At 52.0% G+C, this 12,731-nt stretch overlaps 2 protein-coding genes across 6 annotated transcripts; both read left to right on the top strand.

Annotated features, from left to right (window-relative positions):
* On the top strand, window positions 1-1,961 carry Tmem141 (transmembrane protein 141). The gene is made up of 5 exons (NM_001109197.1): window positions 1-76; window positions 305-371; window positions 523-606; window positions 911-1,018; window positions 1,517-1,961. The coding sequence occupies exons 1-5, from the start codon at window positions 23-25 to the stop codon at window positions 1,528-1,530; spliced, it is 327 nt and encodes a 108-aa protein (NP_001102667.1). The 5' UTR covers window positions 1-22; the 3' UTR covers window positions 1,531-1,961.
* A 952-nt stretch (window positions 1,962-2,913) lies between these two features.
* On the top strand, window positions 2,914-12,704 carry Ccdc183 (coiled-coil domain containing 183). Of its 5 annotated transcripts, none has more exons than XR_015683282.1 (15): window positions 2,914-3,146; window positions 4,252-4,403; window positions 4,788-4,909; window positions 5,249-5,326; window positions 5,545-5,712; window positions 6,413-6,517; window positions 8,343-8,465; window positions 9,686-9,811; window positions 9,909-9,963; window positions 10,364-10,464; window positions 11,058-11,218; window positions 11,419-11,534; window positions 11,671-11,781; window positions 11,856-11,952; window positions 12,539-12,704. XR_015683282.1 is itself a non-coding variant. In XM_087653761.1 (15 exons), the coding sequence occupies exons 2-15, from the start codon at window positions 4,334-4,336 to the stop codon at window positions 12,655-12,657; spliced, it is 1,605 nt and encodes a 534-aa protein (XP_087509887.1). In that variant the 5' UTR covers window positions 2,919-3,146; window positions 4,252-4,333; the 3' UTR covers window positions 12,658-12,704. The 5 variants fall into 5 exon arrangements, 3 of the variants coding, with proteins under 3 accessions (XP_087509887.1, XP_087509888.1, NP_001020211.2); XM_087653761.1 differs by having other exon boundaries at window positions 2,919-3,146; window positions 11,419-11,587; XR_015683283.1 differs by having other exon boundaries at window positions 3,134-3,225.
* Window positions 12,705-12,731: the final 27 nt, after the last annotated feature.

Genomic DNA, 12,731 nt, shown 5'->3' with positions numbered 1-12,731 from the left:
CCTTGGCGGAACCTGACCAACCATGGTGAATCTGGGCCTGTCCCGTGTAGATGACGCCGTCGCCGCCAAGCACCCGGTGAGAAGGTTGGCCTAGCTGACCTGAGGCAGAGTTGAGGCAGGGGGAGCACGGTCAGGGAGTGGAGGCACCCTCCTGCCTTAGAGATAGGGCACGCTAAATGGGTTTAGGAGAGGGTGGAATATATCCAGCCCCCATTCTCCCTCGCCGAGGCCAGGTGATGCCTAAAGGAAAAGCTGGAGGAAAGAGAACTGAGCCATAAACACGTCCCCCACCCTCCAATTCCAGGGACTCGAGGAATATGCTGCCTGCCAGTCGAACGCCTTCATGAAAGGCGTTTTCACTTTTGTCACAGGTAAGCTAGTTCCACGGGTCTTGAGGAGCAAAAGAACCCTTAAAAGGAAAAAAAATGTAACCTCCTGTCCCACCCTGTCTGTCCAGCAGGAGGCGCCAAGTTGGCAGGTGTGGCAGGTACCCTGACCAGCACTTTGCTTGGCTCTTGGCAGGCACTGGTGTGACTTTTGGCCTGCAGATGTTCATTAAGAGGAAGTTTCCATACCCTGTGCAGTGGGGCTTCCTGGTGTCTGCCGGTGAGTACTCCACGTCGGGTGCCTAAGCCCTGAAATGCATCCATGGCCAGTGACTCTACAGTGTTGGTGTGTTTCCAATAAAAACCAGACTGTGGGACTGGGGATTTAGCTCAGTGGTAGAGCGCTTACCTAGGAAGCGCAAGGCCCTGGGTTCGGTCCCCAGCTCCGAAAAAAAGAACCAAAAAAAAAAAAAAAAAAACCAGACTGTGGTCCAGCCTGTTTGCCCAGAAATAGCTTATGCCAGGTCCCCTTCCAAAATGTACAGAGGCTGAGGTCCCCAACACACCTCCCTCCTGTACTCCAGTTGTAGGATCTGTGGCCAGCTACAGAGTGACAAGAATGGAGTGTCAGAAATGCAGCAATCTGTGGCTCTTCCTGGAGACCGGGCAGCTCCCCAAAGGCATGAGCACAGGTGAGAGGCCCCCAGAGGGACAGCAGGCAGTTTCAGGAAGGCAAGCCCACAGGACTCCATCCAGTTCTACCTCCCCCCGGAGAGGCTCGGGCTAGAAGCAAGCATAACAAAGATTGAGCAGTGCATTCCCAGGAGGAAGATCCAGGAAATTAGAGTGCCCCTGAGACAGAGGGAAGGGCCTTTTCAGGACATAGCAGCTACACAAACAGCCTAGGGAAAAAGTGTCCAGGATTGTGACTATGAAACTCATACCAAGTTGGTGGACCTCAGGCCTGCCTGTCCTTGTTACTGGGCTCAGATTTTTTGTTTTGTTCTTCTGAGGAAGGGTCTATAGCGCGGGTTGGCCGTGAGTTCCTGCTTCTACTGCTTCTTCCTCCTAGGCTTGGGATCCTAAGTCCGTGTAACCACATCTGACAGGACCTTTTGTCCTGATAGAGCAGGATCAGGAACTCAGAAACCACAGACACGAGTTCACCTGTCTCCCTTTGCCTCTTACAGATCACAACAACTAGAAGAGCTCTGGCTGCTGGAGTGTGTAGGATGTGAGGTGGGGAAGAGCCTAGAGCACAGACTTGGACAGCATCTAACTCCAGGCTGGTCCTTCCTAGCTCACCAAATACACAAACAAGCATGTGTCATCTCTCTCCTACACGCACATGGGGGAGCTGCCTGAGAAACCTGTGAAGATCACTGCTGCTGTGAAGATCCATCCAGGATTTGCCAGGGAGGCCAGCTCAGAAAAGGACTTGGGAGAGGGGGATCTCTTCCAGAGCAGCAAGGAGCCAGGGTATCGTTTTGGATCCTGTCACACACAACTGTTGGGGCAACAGCCTGCGTGTGGCGCTTTCTGTGGTGCTTTGGGGCCCTTATCTGACATGTAGGCCCCAAAATCCAAGGAGAATGTTGGAGAGTTGTAGCTAATAAATGGCTTGTCCTTTTTCCTATGTGAGATCTAAAGCAATTAAACACGAGCTGCTGAGGTAGTTCTGTGGTTATAGCACCTGGGGCTAAGTCTGGTGACTGACCAGGAACCGAATGGTGGATGGAGTAACAACTCCCCCAAAGTGTCCCCTGATCTCCACATGCATACTGTGGCATATGGGTCCCCATTATGCATGTATAGACACACGAAATAAATAAATAAATACAGGTCTAATAGTAAAAAAGAAAGGCCAGGCATAGTGGTGTACACCTTTAATCCCAGCACTCGGGAGGCAGAGGCAGAAGGCTCTGAGTTCAAGGCCAGCCTTGTCTACAGAGTGAGTTCTAGGGTAGCCAGAACTTCAGACATAAAACTTGTTTTGAAAATCCAAGATGCTGGAGAGATGGCTCAGCGGTTGGGAGCACTGACTGCTCTTCCAGAGGTCCTGAGCTCGGATCTTAACCACCACATGGTGGCTCACAACCATCTTTAATGGGATCTGATGCCCTCTTCTTGTGTGTCTGAAGACAGCTACAGTGTACTTATATATAATGAATAAATAAATCTTAAAAAAAAAGAAAATCCAAATAAATAAACAAGAAAGTAGAGGGTAAGATGATGTAATCATGCGCCTTTGTGGCCATACAGCAAGCATTCATTTTAGCCCATGGTTCTGGAGGATCAAGACCCAGCAGTCACTTGGTGGTGGCTGTCATTCTGGGAGACTCCAGGAACATCCTAGTACCCTGGTAACTTAAATTCCAGCCATCTCTCAAAGGTCCTGCCTAGAACACAACGGGGGTTAACCCCAGCATGAACTTTGCAAGGCAGTCATCTTGACACCCTGGCTGTGCTTTAAGAGCTGCACTGGGGTTGGGGACCCAGCTTCCTTCCATCTGCTTCCTGTTGTCATGGTTCCCATTTACCAGTCTAGCTCATCCTGCCAGGTCACTCCACCAGCTCCATCCCGTTTAACAGGAAAAAGAAAGGGAGAGGAGGGCGGTCTATCCGCCATGTCTGCATACACACTGCTGGCCAGAACAAAGCCACATGGTGCATCTGCTGTGAGGAGACTCAGGAAGGCAGCCCTGCTCTGAACAGTCACTTGACCCACTGCGTCTGAGGAGAAAGGAAGAGGCAATGCCAGGGGATACAACAGACTCTGCATCAGCAGAATTCCAAGCCAGGTCACCAAACATTAGGGAGGTAAGGTGCGCAGCTGTGGCCATGGCACGTCCTTCCAGTCCTCTTGAGGATGAAGCATAGACCAGAAGGGAGGCAAGGGGTGAGCATGGAGTTTAGACCGGACAGAAAAGTGGCTAAAAGGTCATAGGAAGATAGGCACTAGTGTGTCCAGCGGTCTGACTACATAACCTCCAAACTCCATACGTGAAGTCATAACTCAGGGTACTCAGAAGGCAGTGATCGGAGATGAGCCCTTTCATGGAGTGATTAGGGCTACTGATGCGATGGAGACTAATCCGTCTTTCTGGCATCCTTGTAAGAAGAAATTAAGACACAGATAGGCACAGAGGTACAACCACACGAAGTCAAAGGAGTTGAAAGCTTCCATAGCCAAGGAGACAGAACAGCAGAGCCAGCCATGCAATACCCTGACCCAGCCCTGCTCCCAGACTGAAGAGGAAATGCCCAGGAGTAAACTCCCCATGTACTTAGTGATGCAGACACCTGCAGACTGGGAGTCTGCACTAAGTATCTCGAATACCCCATAGTGTTCTACCCTACTGATTGCTTCTGGCACACTGCTCTAAGGGACGGAGTACAGTGTGGGTGTGTGGACTAGCCTCTGCCAATAATTTGTGACCTAAAATCCAGGGGATTGAGGGATGTAAGAGTCAGGCAGGGTGGGACCAGACAGGCCAGCACAGGACTGGGAAAGTTGGAAGAGATGGGGCAGTGGTGGGCAGAAGCTGGGGTGGGGTGCCAAGTCACCCAGCGCCTGGGCTTTGAACAGCAAGTATGGATTGAAGAGAGGTCTCACAAGGCACTGACTTGAGGTTACATGTGGGAGGCTCAGTCAAGCTGTTTTGTGGCCCTAGGGGCCAGGAGGGGACAAGGATGTGGGCAGGTACTAGGCGAGTGTAGCAGTAAGCCACCACAGATTCACCACCACCACCAAGAGGGCTCTAGAGGCCAACAGAGCTCTCGAAGCAGCCACCTCAAGACTCATTTCCCTTAGGGCGAGAGCCCAGAGATTACCCTAAGAATGAAATCCTGGAAGGATGGAATTTCAGAGTTCCCTGGGCATTGAGAACCTCAGTCCTCATCATAATGGGCTGAAATTCCACAGACAATCTCAGCCCGAGCAGGCAACTGCACAGGAAGGGTGAGAGGCACACAGAACCCCCGCAAGGGAGGGCCTTTGGGCCACCATGAAGATACACAGTGAAGCAGCTGTGGAGGCACAGATACAGGAGCTCAGAACCATCACTCGGCTTCAGGGTGAGCCTCACACTGGGGATTCCCTCTCCGCTCTGCTACTGGGCTGCTTGCCGTCCTGCTACCCACCCAGGCCCCCACAGTGGGTAAAACTCACAGAAGGGCCTGCCATCCGAGGGGAGCGTCCAGGGAACCTGTGCATTTCCCACAATATTGGCCCAAAGTTGGAGGAATCAAGGAGATTCTCTGCACCATTCCTGGTCTTGGACCCTCTTTTTTGCCAGCAGCCATCCCTAGAGAGGCCTGCAGATTACCACTTTGAGCATGGATGCTTGTGAAGTCCAGAGCAGGGAGAGAGGAGAGAAAGTGATCACAGAGGTGATGCGCTTCGCGGAGATTCTCAGCCAGTCCTTTCACCTGGTAATCTTGTTTCTCCACCACCGACAGAACAATGCCGGGGGCTCCAGATCCAGGGTGTGAAGGAAAAGACAGCACAGAACAAAGCTACCATGGGCCTCCTGCGCAGCAACCTCCGTCGAGGGGCCCACGAATGGGCTTTGGCTAAGAAGGTGCAAATCCCTAACCCCTTCGGAGTCTGGTGTTAGGTCATGCACACACCCTCCCCATCACTCTGGACCAGAAGGCCTGCAGGGGTGGTTTCCTCTGTAACTGGTGCCCAGGGCAGGTTCCCCAACACCCACACAGAGTGCTTAGCGCCAACAGCAGACTCTTTGGGGACTCTGACCTCCTTTCCGGACCCCATAACATCAGAGCAGGGATGACTCCGGAGGGGTCCTGCGCGATCTGCTTAGGGGTCCCAGGACCAAAGGTCTCCTTGCTGAGCCCAGCAAGCGAGTAAGAGGCGTTGGGGCCAGGCTCCAAGCTCAGCCGCCAACGCCGCTCCACAGCATGATCAATGGACCACCTCCAAGGCCTGCGGGAAGGATACGTCCATGAGGCTGGCACACTGCCGCAGTACTATGGAGGTAACGAGGCAGGCGAGGACTGAGAGGATCCCTCGCCCCTCTCGGCCCCAGTCCCCAAAGCCCGTCCCCAGTAAAGGTTACGAAGCTGGCGGAAGGCAAAGCGCGTTCCCATCTCTTGCATCCCTGTGGGGCAGTCGCGGGTCCCCAGCCTGCTACCTTCCTGGGGTCCCCGCAGCGCTCCCTCTCGCACCCACGCGCGGGCGCCCTCCCGGACCCAGGTAGCTCGGGAGAAGCTGCGCAAGTACGTCTTCGACCGCGTTAATACACACAACGTACTGATCCACCTGGTTCGGAGACGCGGACAGAAGCTGGAGGGCTTGGAACTGGAGCTGACCAGCTTGCGAAACCAGCCTGAAGCTACTAAGGAGGAACTGCGGCAGCTTCAGGTGCCCCGCGGCGGGGCGGGGCGGGGCGGGGCTCCGATTGCGCGCGGGAGCTTTTGAAAGGAGTAGGACTCAGCCAGCGAGGCTTCCAAGGGTTGTGTCTGTGTCGGAGGATGTGGATATTCTGTAAGGGGGACAAAAGCCACTTCAGACAGGCACTGCTATAAGGGCGGAGCCGCTGATTAGACAGTGTTAGGTGAGAAGAGCGTCCTCGTCTTCGCTGTGGTGTTGTCTGTGTAAGAGTAAAAGCTTGGTAGCCTGTGGGACTGGCCTCCAATGAAGGGGTGAGGCAACATCAGAAGGGTGGGATCTGCGGGCGGGCTGGACCCTTTGGTTAGTGTGTGCCCTTATAAGACTGTGTACAAACAGGAAAACTTATTAACAAGGAGCGGGAAACCGATGACCTGAGGTAATGTTTTATCACGCAGCTGTAAACATGAAGTTGGGGATCAAAGCCATTTTCTGCACGGTGGCTGGGAGGTGGATAAAATGTACAATATTTACTTCATCTGCAGGGCCTGAAGGCAGGGGCAGGATTAGGGGAGCCCAGCATCCTTGTGTGAAAACCTAGCCCCAGTCCCCACCCGCCACCCCATTTACCCTCCTGGGCAGGGTTCAGTCGCTTCACACAGATGAGAACTTGTGAGGAGGTGGGTCTTGTCACCAAGCTTTTTCAATGATTTCATAATCCCACCACCATCAGATTATCCGCCAACTGGAGAACAACATTGAAAAGACCATGATCAAGATCACCACCAGCCAGAACATCCACGCGCTGTACAAACAGCTGCTGGATTACCTGAAGAAGGTAAAGCCCCTTAGCCAGAGAGCCTTGCCTTCGAATCTCCTCCAGGCAGCCAGCGAAGCTGCCCTGAGGATATGGAAACGTTCCTTTGAGAATTTCACTTGCGTTGTTCCACACAAGTGTCTTAAGGGCTACACGTGGTATCAGGGGTGTATATAATCTTAGCACTCAGGAGGCTAAGGTGGGAAGAGTCCAGGCCAGCCTGGGCTACACAGCGAGACTCTTATTTCAAAAACAGATGCGAATTATTACACACACCACAAAACCACAGAATTCTTTCTTTCACATATGGCTTAGTTTGGGTCCCTAAGGTTCCAAGATGGGTCATACCCACTTCCCAGGAAATCCCCTAACATGCTTCAGGAAAGACTCCTCTCCCAAAATATGCTTAGCACACAATATCCTGTCCACTTTGGATGTGGCTCTCCCCTGCTTTCTGTGAATCCAGGAGGAGGCAGACTCTGACCCACGGAAGTCCCAGGGAGTCACGGTCATTATTCTCGATGAGCACACTCCCAGCGTGGCACTCGCAGAGCAGAGCACCTGTAGTGGAGAAAGTGCTTCAGGGTAGCAGGCCACCTAGAGCAGAGTGGTCCATAGGCCTGAAAAGGTGGCCAGGGAAAGATTCCTAGTACCCCTACCCTAGGAACAGGAAGGAAGTGGGTGGCTTAGTTTGGGAGAAAGGGTTGGTATGTAAGCAATTAATACAGCTTTTCCCTGCCGAGGTCATACCCCGGAGCCAGAACCTCAGCGTCAGGCTCTGCTCTGTCCCCGTGACCTGAGCCTAGTGCTGGAGGCTTAACTGGAGGCCCTCCCACCTTTCTTCCCTATGTCTGCCCCTCCCCACACTCCTTCCCTGTGGTATTCTTTTTTTCTTTTCTTTTTTTCCGGAGCTGGGGACCGAACCCAGCGCCTTGTGCTTGCTAGGCAAGGGCTCTACCACTGAGCTAAATCCCCACCCCACCCCCTCTGTGGTATTCTTTGTAGAACTTTCTTTCCAGAACAAACACACTTGAAACAAATCCCCAAGTTCAACCACACTTTTTTTTAATTGGCAAAGATTCAGCACATATAGGTTTTCAAAGTGAAGTATTGTCAATGCCTAGGCTGCCTGGACCATTGATGCACTTAGCCGTGTACTAAGTGTGCTACCTTACTCTCCGTTCCGTCCACCCTGACAGCAATCTTTGACAGACAGTGTCACTGTTAAAAGGTTAGGTATGATCCCCAAGTCACATAGCTGGCTGGTTACAAGTGGCCTTCACTCACAGCCCTATCCAGTTCCATGCCCATCTTTCAAGCAGCTCTTTTCTACTTCAGACCAAAGTTGTCCCCCAAGCAAACCCTCCTGGATTTTAGAGTTGACCTTCTATGGGGTGGAACATTGATTTATCATATTCTTTTTTTTTTAAGATTTATTTATTTTATATATGTGAGTACAATGTTGCTGTCTTCAGACACACCAGAAGAGGGCATCAGATCCCATTACAGATGGTTGTGAGCCACCATGTGATTGCTGGGATTTGAACTCAGGACCTCTGGAAGAGCAGTCAGTGCTCTTAACCACTGAGCCATCTCTCCAGGCCCCATCACATCCTCTTGTCCTGGGTGGTGAGAGTCCACAGGTCACCAATGCATATCCTTGCTAGAACATTTCTTTCTCTTGCTCTGTGCCTTGTCCAGATGCTGGGCCACAGATGCAACCCCTATCATGTCCCAGGACTCGCACAGTCTGGACGTGAAGGGTGGAAGAGAACCAAGGGGCTCAGGAGAGCCCGCCGTATGGGATGATAACATGAATCTATGGCTTTATGACCTATCTTCATAGGTGCTGGCAGAGTACCCCACAGAGCTAGACAAGCTCCAGAACCTGGTGGCCAACTACCACTCAGAGCTATCAGATATGACAGTCATGTCCCAAGATGCCATGATGATTACTGATGAGGTCAAGGTGAGTCCCAGTATTGGGGTCTAGCAACAACTGGCTCACCTGATCCTGTCTTGTTCAGGACCTATCTAGATCCCAGCTATACTACCTATCATCCCTGGAGAAATCCATTGTCAGCCCTATCAGCTGATCTGCTCACCCATGGGACATTTGAGCACAGAGGCCATGATAGATACGGCTAGGACAGTGTGTATCTATTGATCCTGTCACAGTGCCAAGATCTCTAGGGAGACAGGACTAGAAGGCCAGCAAGCCCTATCCTCCTGAAGTGGGTAATTCATCTAGTAATCTACCACATCACATCAAGGTCAATATGGCAGACAGAGGCCTCAAGGGTGGCTTCCCATGGAAATATGATCGAATGAGCTCTGAAGGACAAGCAAAGTCAGGGGTAATCACAGCTCAGAAAGAGAAAGGACAAAAGAGCCAAAGCTCTTGCCACGTGTAAAAGCACGGAAATCCACATAGTTTCCCTGTCAGTGGAGGTTCTAGTGTTCTAGGGTTTACGGCATCAGAGCAGATAAGGGGGCACAGGATTTGACTGTGCTTTATGCTAGGTGTGGTGGCACATGCCTTTACTGCCAGTACTCAGGAGGTAGATCTCGGAGTTCAAGGCTAGCCTGGTCTACAGAGTGAGTTCAAGGACAGCCAGGAGCTACATGGAGAAACCCTGTCTTGAAACGCCAAAAGCAAAACACAAAACAAAAATAGATTGTGTTTTATAACGGCACACATTAACTACAGCCCAGGTGGCCAGGCTGGTATAAGAGTGGAGCGGCCAGAAGCAGAAAGGAAAATCCTTAAGGGGTAACCACAATGAGCTTTAATGATAGGAGTCTGTATGAGATGGGGCAAAACCAAGCAAAGGCAGAATGTAGGTGATGACAGGACTGGAAATCAAGGGGATGAGTTACTTTTAGATATGTTAAATCTAATGTAATGGGCTCTAAGTGGAACATGTTGAGAGATAACTAAAGCCAAGGGCCCTGAGGAAAATAGAGCAGCTGGGCTAGAAAGGAAAGTCATAGCATGTGTCAGTCAGGAGTCTCAAGGCATCATGGAGGCAAAGGAGCACCCAAGAGGATAGTGGGAGCCAGTCAGAATAATGGCCAGCTTTCTCCCACAGCCCAGTAACATGAAGACTGAAGACTTGTTGCTAGTTTTAGGACCCTGGGAGGATCCGTGGTGAGACACCATCCCCATTGAACTTCTTGTGTCTTCAGAGGAACATGAGGCAAGGGGAGGCAACCTTTATCGAGGAGCGAAGAGCACGGGAGAACCGACTGAACCAGCAAAAGAAGCTTATTGACAAGATCCACACCAAGGAGACAAGCGAGAAGTACCGCCGTGTACATCTTGAGCCATGCCCCATGGCTCCCTCGCCCATGGGGGAGAGTTGGGAGGAGCCTTCCCTTCTTCTCCTCACCTGGTTCTTTCTCCTCTCAGGGCCGGAGGGACTTGGATTTCCCCTCCAATCTAATGAGTATGGAAAGCATGAAGGGTGAGTGAGCCTCAGCCTTGCCTTTCCAGCCCAGGTCTCCAGTAGCCAGCAATGTCTGGGGCCTCCCAGGCAGGCCACGATGACGTCAGGTATAACCTATGGTCACTAAGGGTGAGGCTGACAGGCCCCTGCCTCTCCCTACCTGTCCCTGAAGAAGCTGACAACCTTTGGCACAGGGTGGCTACAAAGATGTTATCTCTAACAACTAGAGTTCAGTCACCCAGTAACATCTCAGAAAAAATTCCAAAGTACTCTGAAGGGTCAGGCTGAGGAGAGCAGGTACAGGTCACATGAAGGCACCCAGCATCCTCGGTGACTTCTCTGAAGCCTGAGTGTCTACAGAACTACCAGGTAGCCATTCTTGCACACTGACTAGACCCTCCTTCTCTGCTCTGCCCAGTGAAGAAAAGAGAATCTTCCGTAGCAGATATACAATACCAGACAAAAGTGACTACTTTGGTAGAGAAGGTCAAATCCGCTGTACAGTGCTCCCACCTCTGGGTAAGTCTCCCTGGCACTCAGAGGGTAGCTAAGCCAGGCCAGGGCCTGGGATGCTCTGCAAGATGTTCACAAAGATCAGACCTCTCCGTGGAGGTCCCCAAACATGATGGTCCCAAGCCTGGAAAAAGTCTGGGTTTTTGAGGTGGAGATCAGACAGAGCCTACTAGAATTGGAAAGTCCAAATGCTAAGAACCTGGCCTCTCACCTGCTCTAGCCCCTTCCCAACTTGGCAGCCACAGCAAACAGCTGCTTCTGATGGCCTCCTTTTGTCACAGACCCACCTGAGTTACCATTTTCAGGCCTTGAGCACCATCCACAGCATCTTGACTGAACGTGATACATGGTCTCTTCGTGGTAGGTGGGGTTATTTACCCTCTGCCTATCATGAAAGCTAAGTAACTAGGATATGTACAGGCTACCATTCTGCCCAGCTCCTCACAAACCTTAGCGCCCAAAAGTACTCAGTGTCATGACTGAGCCCCAAGTACCAAGAATCTGCGCTATCTACTGCAAGGGGCCCCAGAGAAACCAGAGCTAGAAAGTCCTACTGCCTTCCAAGCCCACACCTTTTCTCTCTGCCCTGGACTGGTTAGGACATAGCTGGCCGCTTCCTGGCGCAGAAGACTACAGAGGAGAACCTAGAGCTGCAGATGGAGGATTGTGAGGAGCGGCGGACACAGTTAGAGGCCCTGATGAAGAAGCTAGAACTTGAGGAGGCTGTGCTCAAGTTCCACCAGACACCCAGCTCTGTTGGGTATGTTCCAGGGCTGCTGGATGGCCCCTCAGGAACGAGCTAATAGCTGCACATATCTACTGCCAATAAGCCTGTTCATCTGCAGAAGACATGAAGACCTACCCGCTTGCAGCTGAATTAATGAGTCCCTGGTTCAGGACCCCTGTGGGCCCGCGCCCCCTGGGGGCCCGCCCTCACTGCTGTGCCTGCCTCCTCCACAGCTTTAGTTCTCTCCAGAAGAAGATGAAGAACATGCTAGAGGAGGAAGAAGCAAGGCTCCGTCAGGTCCAGAACAACATGAACAAGAGCCAGCAGCTGCTGCTGGTCATCCAGACAGGTATTGACAACCTCTACATCCGGCTTATCGGCATCGCCCCGCAAGCCTTCCAGGTATCATCCCCGGGGAGGGGCTGCTGCGCACTGGGTTCCCGTGTGGGACCACAGGACAAACAAGCTGCTCCTCTGGCTTACAGAAAGAAATCGCGGTATCTGACACTCTTGATGTGTATGGCAAACTGGATTATTGTGAGGGCAAGCTCATGTACCTGGCTGAGCGCACGCAAGCGCTGTCCAGAAATGAGGAGGTAACCCTGGGCCACGGAGGGGTCCCCACAAAGCCTATGTGCTCTCCAAGCTGATAATGGGTGCTGCCCTGCAGGTTGACACAAAAGTGAGGGATTCCTTGGAGTCATCAACTCTAAAGGAGAAACATAATACCAGAATTACCTTTGAGGACCAAGAGGAGGACATGATAGGTGAGGTTCTAGATGCCAGCCATAGGAAGATGGAGAAGGGAACAGGGACCATAGCTGCAACTAGATGGGGTCTGAACTCAATACAAGAGATGGCATGGATACACCCTGACTGGAACATTCAAACTGGGTGCCAAAGGGAAAGGTTTTAAGATAGATGTGTCAGAAGCTACCTTTTCTGAGATAAAGGGGCATACCATGGCATGGGCCAGAAGGGAGCCCAGACCAAACTCCGCCCCCCCCCCCCCCCCCCCGGGCTGGGGACCGAACCCAGGACCTTGCGCTTCCTAGGCAAGCGCTCTACCACTGAGCCAAATCCCCAACCCCCAGACCAAACTTTTATCAGAATTTCTGCCTCAGAGGCAGGGTAGGGTGAAAGGATAAGGACAATAGTGTGGATAATCCTGGCAAATCCTAGTTGTTTGGCACCTGGCCTTGGATGACTTAGGGCAGGGGTCTCCAGTCGTTGATACATCTCTGAAATGAGCTCCCAGACACAGGACATGGCCCATGGCAGCAAACGCAAACCGGTAGAGGTGGGAGGTCTCTGGAAAGAGGGGGCCAGCCACTCCTTTTCTTGCGGGTTCAGAAACCTTCCAGTTTGCGGATGTGGACCATAGCTACGTCCCTTCGCGGGCGGAGATAAAGAAACAGGGCCAGCGGCTGATCGAGGGGAAGCTCAAGGGAGCCAAAAAGAAGAAAAAGTAAACCTGCTCGGGCTGTAGTACAGAAATAAACATTTTTCCAGAACTACACTAGAAGAAAGAGAGAAACCTCGGGAC

The sequence above is a fragment of the Rattus norvegicus genome, chromosome 3 (genome assembly GCF_021556685.1).
Source record: "Rattus norvegicus strain SHRSP/BbbUtx chromosome 3, alternate assembly SHRSP_T2T, whole genome shotgun sequence".
Lineage (NCBI taxonomy): Eukaryota > Metazoa > Chordata > Mammalia > Rodentia > Muridae > Rattus > Rattus norvegicus.
The sequence above is the reverse complement of the archived record's forward strand: the minus strand, read 5'-3'. Positions and strand labels throughout refer to the sequence as shown.

Excerpts from the sequence above, each read along its gene's own strand:
- Tmem141 (NM_001109197.1), top strand. The coding sequence starts at position 23 with ATGGTGAATCTGGGCCTGTCCCGTGTAGATGACGCCGTCGCCGCCAAG. Across the intron at positions 77-304 it reads CCGTCGCCGCCAAGCACCCG|GGACTCGAGGAATATGCTGC; the intron begins GTGAGAAGGTTG and ends CTCCAATTCCAG. Across the intron at positions 372-522 it reads CGTTTTCACTTTTGTCACAG|GCACTGGTGTGACTTTTGGC; the intron begins GTAAGCTAGTTC and ends GGCTCTTGGCAG.
- Ccdc183 (XM_087653761.1), top strand. The coding sequence starts at position 4,334 with ATGAAGATACACAGTGAAGCAGCTGTGGAGGCACAGATACAGGAGCTC. Across the intron at positions 4,404-4,787 it reads AACCATCACTCGGCTTCAGG|AACAATGCCGGGGGCTCCAG; the intron begins GTGAGCCTCACA and ends CACCACCGACAG. Across the intron at positions 8,466-9,685 it reads TGATTACTGATGAGGTCAAG|AGGAACATGAGGCAAGGGGA; the intron begins GTGAGTCCCAGT and ends TTGTGTCTTCAG.